This window comes from Scyliorhinus canicula, chromosome 7, assembly GCF_902713615.1.
Source record: "Scyliorhinus canicula chromosome 7, sScyCan1.1, whole genome shotgun sequence".
Classification (NCBI taxonomy): domain Eukaryota; kingdom Metazoa; phylum Chordata; class Chondrichthyes; order Carcharhiniformes; family Scyliorhinidae; genus Scyliorhinus; species Scyliorhinus canicula.
This window is the reverse complement of record NC_052152.1, coordinates 43,030,817-43,044,184: the sequence shown is the minus strand read 5'-3', so window position 1 is coordinate 43,044,184 and position 13,368 is coordinate 43,030,817. Positions and strand designations below refer to the sequence as shown.

At 48.2% G+C, this 13,368-nt stretch overlaps 1 protein-coding gene across 1 annotated transcript in view; it reads left to right on the top strand.

Annotated features, from left to right (window-relative positions):
* tmprss7 (transmembrane serine protease 7) overlaps positions 1-13,368 on the top strand; it is a 125,483-nt gene that overhangs the window by 90,538 nt on the left and 21,577 nt on the right. Inside the window, exons 11-12 of the mRNA XM_038801875.1 lie at positions 106-212; positions 1,334-1,470. Coding sequence (XP_038657803.1) covers positions 106-212; positions 1,334-1,470 — 244 coding nt within the window. The remainder of the gene's footprint in view (positions 1-105; positions 213-1,333; positions 1,471-13,368) is intronic.

The following is a 13,368-nucleotide window of genomic DNA, read 5'->3' as shown; positions in this document are numbered from 1 at the left end:
TGGAGGATTAAAATGAAAAGAAAAGGTAAAGCATATATAAATTTAAAAAGAGGTTCTACTATCCAAAAATTACTTTGATGAACAATTGTGTTGTGTGTTTATCAGATGCCCAAGCCTTCTTTTGGATTAGCATTGAAATTTCATAACTACACCGTGAAGGAAAAGAGACTTGAAAGATGTGATCACGGCTGGTGGAAAATAAATGAAAAAATGTAAGGGTTGGAATTTAAAAAAATTTCTTATTTTGCATCTTTGTAAAAGAGTTATCATTTAATGTATTTTGTTTTGGCCTTTTCCGTCGCCATTTATTATGCATAGCTCATCAGCAAAAAACATTCAATTCTTATAAGAAATACATTATGAAGCCACTTGCACATCTATTGGTGGTCAAACATATTTTGAGTTCAGGAGAAGAAATTGGGGTAGATCCGCAATCGTTAGCAAATCTACTCTTGGTAGAATCGGAATGAGACAAAATCGTCTCCGATGCATCCACCTTGTGGTGGTAGAGGAGGCAAACAAGGCCTATGTTTGTGGGTACTTTACTTTTTGAATTAAAAAAAGGCTTCTCCTGTTTCAAAATTAAAGATTATGGGCTGGATTCTCCGTTGGCAGGTTCTCCGTTTTGCCAGCAGCGCACTCACGCCTGCGGATTTCCCGACGGTGTGCACGGTGGGCAGCACGGTAGCACAAGTGGATAGCACTGTGGCTTCACAGCACCAGGATCCCAGGTTTGATTCCCCGCTGGGTCACTGTCCGTGCGGAGTCTGCACGTTCTCCCCGTGTCTGCGTGGGTTTCCTCCGGGTGCTCCGGTTTCCTCCCACAGTCCAAAGACGTGGAGGTTAGGTGGATTAGCCATGCTAAATTGCTCTTTGTGTCCAAAAAGGTTAGGAGGGGTTATTGGGTTACGGGGATGGGGTGGAAGTGGGGGCTTAAGTAGGTCGGTGCAGACCCGTTGGGCCAAATGGCCTCCTTCTGCACTGTATGTTCTATGTGTGGGAGTGCCCACAATGGGGAACCCCCAGTGGTCGGCTGCCGGGATGGAGAATCTCGCTGCCGGTGGGGGGGCGCCGCACCAGAAAATGGGTGAGGTGGGACAGAGAATCCTGCCCTGTGTATTTTGATCTGAATAAAGACGTTTTCCTCAGGATGTCAAAACTAGTTCCAACTATTTAGGTCCTTTCAGTTAAGGTGAAAGCAGACCCTCCTCTTCGAATAAATACTCAGTATTTTGAGGAAAAGGCTAATACCTCACTAATCAAAATGTTTTTCTCAGTCTGAAATCAGCTCCAATATTCAATGTTGTCATTATGTGGTATTCTTTTCATTTAGGTACTGTGGTTATCAAATAGATCATCAGACGGTGTTCCACATTGCTAATTTCCTGGTCAATATCATGTTCCAGTGCAGTGGGAAACAATCTGACAAGGCATTTCTAGTCGAATACAGCAGTTACAACATCAGCCAGCGTAAGGATCTTTGCATTCATTATTTTAAATGTGTTTATGCACTTCTGCAACAGTAGAATAACTGAGTGGTTGCTCACAGTATCTGACTGAGCAAAGCCAAGAATGTCAGGAGCTGCAAACATGGCAGCCTGGTAGAATACAAATTTGGTTCCTATTTAACCCAATGGCCATGTGTTACGTTGGGCCACGGTATCACTTCAGTTTTTCTATGCCATTTGAAAGTTTTTTTCCCCAGTTTCCATTTAGATTTCCAAAAGTAGTGTTTCTTGATATCAGTGTGGAGGGAAATCAGAAATGCAATGGTGTTAGCCTCGTAACCTACTGACCCACCACAGAATGACATCACAATGGTTTGTTCATTATCTTTTGCACCATTGTGGCTACTGTGAAAGAAAAGAAGGGAGCAAGAGATAGAATTGAAATGGAGATTCCAACATTGAAAGTATAGAAAATATGAAGAAATATATCCCAATAGAATTATGTGCTTAAGGGCAGTTATCAATGGATTCTACTCGAGGCAACCGCTTATAATGTTAAAGGAAGGGACTGTGCAGCAGTGTGGTCCGAAAAAAGTCCCTGTACATTTTGCATTTTTGGCTAGCAAGGAGGGGTATAAAATGGTACAATACTCAGTCTGGCTCAATGGCTAGGCCAATCTTCTGCAGCAACACCAAGAACATTTAGAACATAGAACATAGAACGATACAGCGCAGTACAGGCCCTTCGGCCCTCGATGTTGCACCGACATGGAAAAAATCTAAAGGCCATCTAACCTACACTATGCCCTTATCATCCATATGCTTATCCAATAAACTTTTAAATGCCCCCAATGTTGGCGAGTTCACTACTGTTGCAGGTAGGGCATTCCACGGCCTCACCACTCTTTGCGTAAAAAACCCACCTCTGACCTCTGTCCTATATCTATTACCCCTCAATTTAAGGCTATGTCCCCTCGTGCTAGCCACCTCCATCCGCGGGAGAAGTCTCTCGCTGTCCACCCTATCTAACCCTCTGATCATTTTGTATGCCTCTATTAAGTCACCTCTTAACCTTCTTCTCTCTAACGAAAACAACCTCAAGTCCATCAGCCTTTCCTCATAAGATTTTCCCTCCATACCAGGCAACATCCTGGTAAATCTCCTCTGCACCCGTTCCAAAGCTTCCACGTCCTTCCTATAATGAGGCGACCAGAACTGTACGCAATACTCCAAATGCGGCCGTACTAGAGTTTTGTACAACTGCAACATGACCTCATGGCTCCGGAACTCAATCCCTCTACCAATAAAGGCCAACACACCATAGGCCTTCTTCACAACCCTATCAACCTGGGTGGCAACTTTCAGGGATCTATGTACATGGACACCGAGATCCCTCTGCTCATCCACACTACCAAGAATTTTACCATTAGCCAAATATTCCGCATTTCTGTTATTCTTTCCAAAGTGAATCACCTCACACTTCTCCACATTAAACTCCATTTGCCACCTCTCAGCCCAGCTCTGCAGCTTATCTATGTCCCTCTGTAACCTGCAACATCCTTCCGCACTGTCTACAACTCCACCGACTTTAGTGTCATCAGCAAATTTACTCACCCATCCTTCCGCGCCCTCCTCTAGGTCATTTATAAAAATGACAAACAGCAACGGCCCCAGAACAGATCCTTGTGGTACGCCACTCGTAACTGAACTCCATTCTGAACATTTCCCATCAACTACCACTCTCTGTCTTCTTTCAACTAGCCAATTTCTGATCCACATCTCTAAATCACCCTCAATCCCCAGCCTCCGTATTTTCTGCAATAGCCGACCGTGGGGAACCTTATCAAACGCTTTACTGAAATCCATATACACCACATCAACTGCTCTACCCTCGTCAACCTGTTCAGTCACCTTCTCAAAGAACTCGATAAGGTTTGTGAGGCATGACCTACCCTTCACAAAACCATGCTGACTGTCCCTAATCATATTATTCCTATCTAGGTGATTATAAATCGTATCTTTTATAATCCTCTCCAAGACTTTACCTACCACAGACGTTAGGCTCACCGGCCTATAGTTACCGGGGTTATCTCTACTCCCCTTCTTGAACAAAGGGACCACATTTGCTATCCTCCAGTCCTCTGGCACTATTCCTGTAGCCAACGATGACCTAAAAATCAAAGCCAAAGGCTCAGCAATCTCTTCCCTGGCTTCCCAGAGAATCCTAGGATAAATCCCATCCGGCCCCGGGGACTTATCTATTTTCACCTTGTCCAGAATTGCCAACACTTCTTCCCTACGCACCTCAATGCCATCTATTCTAATAGCCTGGGTCTCAGCATTCTCCTCCACAATATTATCTTTTTCCTGAGTGAATACTGACGAAAAGTATTCATTTAGTATCTCGCTTATCTCCTCAGCCTCCACACACAACTTCCCACCACTGTCCTTGACTGGCCCTACTCTTACCCTAGTCATTCTTTTATTTCTGACATACCTATAGAAAGCTTTTGGGTTTTCCTTGATCCTACCTGCCAAAGACTTCTCATGTCCCCTCCTTGCTCGTCTCAGCTCTCTCTTTAGATCCTTCCTCGCTTCCTTGTAACTATCAAGCGCCCCAACTGAAACTTCACGCCTCATCTTCACATAGGCCTCCTTCTTCCTCTTAACAAGAGATTCCACTTCTTTGGTAAACCACGGTTCCCTCGCTCGACCCCTTCCTCCCTGCCTGACTGGTACGTACTTATCAAGAACATGCAATAGCTGTTCCTTGAACAAGCTCCACATATCCAGTGTGCCCAACCCTTGCAGCCTACTTCTCCAACCAACACATCCTAAGTCATGTCTAATGGCATCATAATTGCCCTTCCCCCAGCTATAACTCTTGCCCTGCGGGGTATACTTATCCCTTTCCATCACTAACGTAAAGGTCACCGAATTGTGGTCACTGTTTCCAAAGTGCTCACCTACCTCCAGATCTAACACCTGGCCTGGTTCATTACCCAAAACCAAATCCAATGTGGCCTCGCCTCTTGTTGGCCTGTCAACATATTGTGTCAGGAAACCCTCCTGCACACATTGTACAAAGAATGACCCATCTAATGTACTCGAACTATATCTTTTCCAGTCAATATTTGGAAAGTTAAAGTCTCCCATAACAACTACCCTGTTACTTTCGCTCTTTTCCAGAATCATCTTCGCCATCCTTTCCTCTACATCCCTAGAACTATTAGGTGGCCTATAGAAAACTCCCAACAGGGTGACCTCTCCTTTCCTATTTCTAACCTCAGCCCATACTACCTCGGAAGAAGAGTCCCCATCTAGCATCCTTTCCGCCACCGTAATACTGTCCTTGACTAGCAGCGCCACACCTCCCCCTCTTTTGCCCCCTTCTCTGAGCTTACTAAAACACCTAAACCCCGGAACCTGCAACAACCATTCCTGTCCCTGCTCTATCCATGTCTCTGAAATGGCCACAACATCGAAGTCCCAGGTACCAACCCATGCTGCCAGTTCCCCTACCTTATTTCGTATACTCCTGGCATTGAAGTAGACACACTTCAAACCACCTACCTGAACACTGGCACCCTCCTGCGAAGTCAAATCTGTGCTCCTGACCTCTATACTCTCAATCTCCCGTACCCCAAAACTACAATGCAGGTTCCCATGCCCCTGCTGAATTAGTTTAAACCCCCCCAAAGAGCACTAACAAATCTCCCCCCCAGGATATTGGTGCCCCTCAGGTTCAGATGTAGACCATCCTGTCTATAGAGGTCCCACCTTCCCCAGAAAGAGCCCCAGTTATCCAGAAATCTGAATCCCTCCCGCCTGCACCATCCCTGTAGCCACGTGTTTAATTGCTCTCTCTCCCTATTCCTCATCTCACTATCACGTGGCACGGGCAACAACCCAGAGATAACAACTCTGTTTGTTCTCGCTCTGAGCTTCCATCCTAGCTCCCTAAAGGCCTGCCTGACATCCTTGTCCCCTTTCCTACCTATGTCGTTAGTGCCAATGTGGACTACGACTTGGGGCTGCTCCCCCTCCCCCTTAAGGACCCGGAAAACACGATCCGAGACATCACGTACCCTTGCACCTGGGAGGCAACATACCAAACGTGAGTCTCTCTCGCTCCCACAAAATCTCCTATCTGTGCCCCTGACTATTGAGTCCCCAATTACTAATGTTCTACTCCTTTCCCCCCTTCCCTTCTGAGCAACAGGGACAGACTCCGTGCCAGAGGCCCGTACCCCATGGCTTACCCCTGGTAAGTCGTCCCCCCCACAAGTATCCAAAACGGTATACTTGTTACTCAGGGGAACGACCGCAGGGGGTCCCTGCACTGACTGCTTCTTCCCAGTCCCTCTTACAGTTACCCATCTATCTCCAGTCTTTGGTGTAACTATTTCCCTGAAGCTCCTATCTATGACCCCCTCTGCCTCCCGAATGATCCGAAGTTCATCCAGCTCAAGCTCCAGGTCCCTAACACGGTTTTTGAGGAGCTGGAGCTGGGTGCACTTCCCACAGATGAAATCAGCAGGGACACTGACGGCGTCCCTCACCTCAAACATTCTGCAGGAGGAGCATTGTACTGCCTTCCCTGACATCACCTCTAGATTAAAAAAAAAACAAGAAAAAGAAAAAGAAAGGATGAGCTTACCTGATATTACCTCAAACCCTGCTCCCGCTGAAGGTAAGCAAATTTAAAGGCACTCACTCACCTTCACGACAGGCCCCTGCTCCCGCTTCCCAACCACCGTGGGGTGGGGGGGTTGGTTAGAGGAGGAGGTAGGGTGGGAAACACTCACGAAGTGTTTCGGGTTTAACTGTCACTTGCCAACAGCCTCTCCACAAACCACCTTCAACTTAGGCTGACCGCACTGCACGTATGCAAATTTCCCCAGAACAGCTGATCAGTAGCTCTGCTCTGCTGCCCTCTGCTGGATGATTGCCTTCACTCAAACTCCTCGGGTCTCCTTTGCAGATTCACCTTCAACTTAGGCTGACCGCACTGCACGTATGCAAATTTCCCCAGAACAGCTGATCAGTAGCTCTGCTCTGCTGCCCTCTGCTGGATGATTGCCTTCACTCAAACTCCTCGGGTCTCCTTTGCAGATTCACCTTCAACTTAGGCTGACCGCACTGCACGTATGCAAATTTCCCCAGAACAGCTGATCAGTAGCTCTGCTCTGCTGCCCTCTGCTGGATGATTGCCTTCACTCAAACTCCTCGGGTCTCCTTTGCAGATTCACCTTCAACTTAGGCTGACCGCACTGCACGTATGCAAATTTCCCCAGAACAGCTGATCAGTAGCTCTGCTCTGCTGCCCTCTGCTGGATGATTGCCTTCACTCAAACTCCTCGGGTCTCCTTTGCAGATTCACCTTCAACTTAGGCTGACCGCACTGCACGTATGCAAATTTCCCCAGAACAGCTGATCAGTAGCTCTGCTCTGCTGCCCTCTGCTGGATGATTGCCTTCACTCAAACTCCTCGGGTCTCCTTTGCAGATTCACCTTCAACTTAGGCTGACCGCACTGCACGTATGCAAATTTCCCCAGAACAGCTGATCAGTAGCTCTGCTCTGCTGCCCTCTGCTGGATGATTGCCTTCACTCAAACTCCTCGGGTCTCCTTTGCAGATTCACCTTCAACTTAGGCTGACCGCACTGCACGTATGCAAATTTCCCCAGAACAGCTGATCAGTAGCTCTGCTCTGCTGCCCTCTGCTGGATGATTGCCTTCACTCAAACTCCTCGGGTCTCCTTTGCAGATTCACCTTCAACTTAGGCTGACCGCACTGCACGTATGCAAATTTCCCCAGAACAGCTGATCAGTAGCTCTGCTCTGCTGCCCTCTGCTGGATGATTGCCTTCACTCAAACTCCTCGGGTCTCCTTTGCAGATTCACCTTCAACTTAGGCTGACCGCACTGCACGTATGCAAATTTCCCCAGAACAGCTGATCAGTAGCTCTGCTCTGCTGCCCTCTGCTGGATGATTGCCTTCACTCAAACTCCTCGGGTCTCCTTTGCAGATTCACCTTCAACTTAGGCTGACCGCACTGCACGTATGCAAATTTCCCCAGAACAGCTGATCAGTAGCTCTGCTCTGCTGCCCTCTGCTGATTATTTGAAAAATAATTTCTCTAAGATCAGTGGAAAGATGGTAGGAGCTGCAAAGATCTGAGATTATGGGCAGAATTTTAGGGTTCCCTGCTGGTACGTTTGTAGGCAGGAGAGGTGGAGATCGGTATAATTATCCACCCACTGCAACGTGACAGTGATATATGGGGAATGCAGGTGAGGTTTACAGTGGCCTTCCCACCCTTGTCCCAATTAACGGTCACTTAAAGGCTGATTCCCACACAGCCACAATTTTTCCCAGCATGTTAGTTTGGTTGGGTTTCAGCGTGAGAAGGGAGGGGGGATGCCTCCCTCACACAGGTTCCCCTCAAGGTGTAACCCCTTCCACCTAGCCTTTGCAACCCAGCTCCCACCTCATTTTCCTACCCCACCATCTTCTGAACTGATAGCCACTTAGGGTGGGCATCCACCAGAACTAAAAACATCCTGCCCATAAAAGGGCTGCATAGTCAACGTGAACCCGGGTCCATGGGTGACCTGGCCTTTCCCAAGGGTAAAGCATGGCAGACTGCAGCAGGAACTGCTACGTTTGACAGAATAGCACTGTTGCACCAATTCTTCAATTCTTCAATCTATACCTGGCCACAAGACGTAGTTGCATGCCAGCATTTTCATCCTTGTCTGCCTTGGGTGGGTGATATCCTGTAGGAGGGGTCCCAGGCTGGAGGCAGAACAACTACTTGTGATCCTCACAAAATCACACATTCCTCGCAGGTTAACTCATCCTGAATCATAGTTTCTCAGATTTCTCATAGTGCCATCCAGTCGGTATCATTCTCTTCACCTTTAATAGTGTGGGATCAAAGTCAATATGAGCTCCTGGGATACTGGTGGCAGTGGGACGCTCTTCAGCAGGGGGAGTTGGCTTAATGCATCTGCATTGGCAATCTGTGTGCTGGGCTGGTACTGGAAAACATAATTGTAGGCCACCAGTAGCAAGGCCCAATGATAGACCCCAGCCGTGGCTATTAGCAGTATCGGCCTGTCTTCCCTTAAATGTTCCAGTTATGGCTTATGGTTGGTGACTTTGTCAAATCACCACCCATACACATATTGGTGGAATTTCTTCACACCATATATAACTGCTATGCCGTCCTCCTCGATTTGGGCATAGTTCTATCCGGTTTCTGAAAGGGTTTCTGAGGCAAAGATCATGGGGTGCTCAGGACCATCTCCTATCTTGTGGGATGAAACCGAGGAGATGGGGGAGGCAGGGACACAGGGATGGCTTGGGAAGGGGGAGGGGCCACAAGTACAAGAATGGGTGATGGGAGAGGAGCTGGGGTGAGGCAAGGTGAAGAGTGGAAGAAGCCAGGGAGCGGCATGGAGAGTAGCGGGGCTGCCAGGGGTCCTGGGGGACTCGGGGGTTGGAATGGGGAACAAGGGATGAGTCGGGGAGTGGTGCTGGCATGATGGGGCTGCCAGGTGCCATTAATATTGAGGGGCAAATGTCAGTAAAACTTTTAACACCTTTAGAACTGTTTTTAAAAGTGAAATATCTGTTAGACAATTAAAAATGATTGAAAAAAAGCCAAAAGTCATTTAACTAATGACTGACCTCATGGAGCGTGTCTTTAGCTCGCGATGTCAAAAGGGATTGTGATTTTGCTGGCAATATTCACTCTCTGCTTGTCTGAACATGAGACTGCTGCATAAAAAGAGGACATTTTTGCACAGCTACAGACAAGTACCTGCCCGTTCTTCCATCATAGGTTTAGAAGTGGGGATGCTCGCTGATGGTTACACAACTTTCAGTGCCATTTGCAACTCCTTAGATACTGAAACAGTCCATGCCAATGTGCAGCAAGACCTGGACAAGGTTTGGGCTTGGGTTGATGAGTGGTAAGTAACATTCGAGTCACACAAATGGCAGCCCACCACCATCTCCAGCAACAGAGAATCTAATCATTCTCCCCTTGACATTCACAGCATCGCTGAACTCTCCACCTTTGACATTCTGGGAATTACTATTAATCAAAAACTGAATTGGATCAGCCACGTAAATACTGTGATGACAAGGGCCGGTCAGAGGCTGGGAATTCTGAGGAGAATAATACATCTCCTGATTCCCCAAATTCTGTCTATGATGCATAAGTCGGGGATGTGGTGGAATGCTGTACACATGCTGGGTGAATGCAGCTCTAACAGCAGTCAATAAGCTTAAAAGCATCCAAACCAAAGCAGTACACTTGATTGGCACCCCAACCACCAACTTAAACAATCACTTCTTCCACCAGTGATGCACAGTGGTGCTACCGACAAGCTGTACTGCACAACTCACCTTGACATCACCTTCTAAACTTGTGTACCTCCTACAACCTAGAAGGACACAGGCAGTAGGTACATGGGAATAGGACATCGAGCTGCAAGTTCCCCATCAACCCACACACCCTCCTGACTTGGAAATATATCGCCGTTCTTTCATTGTTGCTGGGTTAAAATCCTGGGACTCCCTCCCTAACAGCACTGTGGATGTACCTACGCACCAGATACACTGCAGCGGTTCAAGAAAGCAGCATGTCACCACCTTCCCAAGAGCAATTATGGATGGGCAATAAATGATGATCTAGCCAGCAATGCCCCCATGGAAGAATAAAAAAGGATTGGAATTTTTGGGGCAGTCAGTGGTGAACATTACACTGGGTTATCCCTCATTCTCAGTCCAAAAGCACGCACACCTCCTCCTGCTTGATGCCTTCAGACCAGCTTTTATAACAGCATCCTGCCCTTATGCGGGAGCAATTTCAGCATCTGGAACTGTCCTTCCGACGCCTTTCTTACCTTCCCCCAGTCCTTGCGATTCATTGAAAAGCTTACATTCTGCTTACAACTTGCATATTCACTCTATGCAGACACGCTACACTGGCATTTTTCTTTTCAGTAGGCAGTCACATTCACCCTCAACTTCTGAATGAGAAAAGATACAAAATATAAAGATCAAAAATTAGATTGGGAAGGAATGTGCATCATCATAACAGCCATCAGAGTGGAACACTTGCAATCAGTAATCGTTCGGGTGCAGTGAAAATTGGAGATAGCAAGGCGAGTGTTTTTTTTTTGAGCACCACATCTGCCCATTATTTCTACCTCTGCCTGTATTTCATAAAGTTGGGAATTCAGTCAGATTGATAACTGGAAGCTGCATTTTGAAGCCTGTCATCTGCTATTGAGAAACCTGTTAGTGCCCTATTTACTCGTGTCCTCTTTCCCTTTCCTCTAGCTTCTCCTCAGCAGCAGGATCTTGAAGAAGACACCACAGAGAAACACAATCCTCACAAGGATGCAGTCATAGGCATACCCTTTAATCCACCAGCAGAGACATTGACACCACACATGCCTTGGGCATTGAGTTAGGGGGGGGGGGGGTCTGCATTTGGTAAAGCAATGAGCACAAGTGAGCAGCAGCAGTTAATGGTGGCAGAGAAGGCCCAGCAGTTGGCTCATTGGAAGGCAATCCCATCTCCCGGCTCTGCTCAGGGGAAACAGAACTGCAATCTTCAGGGGCTCGGCCTCAAAAGGAGAAATCCTTGCAACACAAATGGAGATCCCACAATAGGAGGTATTGCAAGGCAGTAAAGGAATTGCTGAAATTATGGACAAATCTGCTTCCATCCTATATGGAATCAGTGAACTTGGAGCATGTAACTTCTTTTACGTACCTCTACAACTTTGCTGACAGCTCAAATATGCCACCCTGGATTTTGACTTGGAAAGAGCGGCATCCACTTGAATAGGAACATTCAAGATGGGCAGGGGTGGATGATTACATCACTAGGCTCGCATTCCAAAGGATAATGTTCATGCACTGGGTGCATGGGTTAAATCCCACTATCGCAGCTCGTCTCAGTCATGGCGACTATGACATCTATCATCGATTGTTTGAAAAACACATCTGGTTCGCTACTATCCTTCAGGGAAGGAAATCTGCCATCCTTATCTTGTCTGGCCTACATGTGGGTCCAGGCCCATGGTAATGTGTCTGGCTTAGCAGACCACGCAATACAAGAGCAATTAGGGATGGACAACAAATGCTGGCCTTGTCATTGAGGCCCACATTCTTTCAAAAAATAAAAAAAATGTAATTCATGCCCTATATTCCGTTCTCCTGCAGACCAGTGAGATTGATGAGTCATGGTATAATGGGAGTGGCAGTGGTGCGGTGAGGGTGACATATATGCCTGCTCTCTCAGGACGTCTCGCATATTTACTCCCTTTCCACTTCTCAATGATTACCCATCATGGTGCCAGCTGGGCCTGGTTGCTCTGGCAGCAGTTGAAAAGCTATAGTGTGCAGCTGGCCCCTCACAAGTTCAGGCTTGCAGAGGTCGATGGCCATAAACATCTCAAAGATCCAAATATTGACAAGATTAGCCTTCCACCAATCTTTTGGACAGGCCCTGAAACGATGCCTGGGGTTTTTCTCCTACTATGCCAGTGGGTCCCTAACTATGCGGACAAGGCCCGCCCACTCATTCTGTCCACAGTTTTTCCCCTGATGGCTGAGGCCCGCCAGGCCTTCAACCGCATCAAGGCAGACATCGCCAAGGCCACGATGCACGCGGTCAATGAGTCCCTCCCCTTTCAGGTCGAGAGTGATGCATTGGACGTAGCTCTGGCCGCCACCCTCAACCAGGTGGGCAAACACGTGGCCTTCTTCTCCCGCATCCTCCATGCCTCCGAAATTTGGCATTCCTCTGTCGAAAAGGAGGCCCAAGCCATTGTGGAAGCTGTGAGACATTGGAGGCATTACCTGGCCGGCAGGAGATTCACTCTCCTCACTGACCAACGGTCGGTTGCCTTCATGTTCAATAATACACAGCGGGGCAAGATCAGAAATGACAAGATCTTGAGGTGGAGGATCGAGCTCTCCAACTATAATTACGAGATTTTGTATTGCCCGGGGAAGCTCAACGAGCCCCTTAACACCCTATCCCACGGTACATGTGCCAGCGCACAAGTGGACCGACTCCGGGCACTCCACCATGACCTCTGCCACCCGGGGGCCACCCGGATCTTCCATTTCATCAAGGCCAGCAACCTGCCCTACTCCATTGAGGAGGTCAGGACCGTCACCAGAGACTGCCTGGTCTGCGCAGAGTGCAAACTGCACTTCTATCGGCCTGATCGAGCGCACCTGGTGAAGGCCTCCCGCCGCTTTGAACACCTCAGCGTGGACTTCAAAGGGCCCCTCCCCTCCACCAACCACAACACGTACTTTCTGAATGTGATTGATGAGTACTCCCAGTTCCCTTTCTCCATCCCATGCCCCGATATGACTTCTGCCACAGTCATTAAAGCCCTCCACAGCATCTTCACTCTGTTCGGTTTCCACACCCATATCCACAGTGATCAGGGATCCTCTTTTATGAGCGATGAGCTGCGTCAGTTCCTGCTCAGCAAAGGCATTGCCTCGAGCAGGAAGACCAGCTACGACCCCCGGAGAAACGGGGTGAAACGGTCTAAAAATCTCCCGGTCCCCCGCTGGCAGGAGGTCCTCCCCGACGCGCTCCACTCCATCCGATCGCTCTTCTGCACCGCGACTAATGAGACCCCTCATGAACGGGTGTTTGCCTTCCCCAGGAAGTCCACCTCCGGGGTCTCGCTCCCAACATGGCTGACAGTTCCTGGACTGTCCTCCTTCGGAAGCATGTGTGGACCTATAACTCGGACCCCTTGGTCAAAAGAGTCCACCTCCTACACGCGAACCCACAGTACACCTACGTGGCACACCCCGACGGGCGCCAGGACACAGTCTCCCTCTGGGACCTGGCACCCGCTG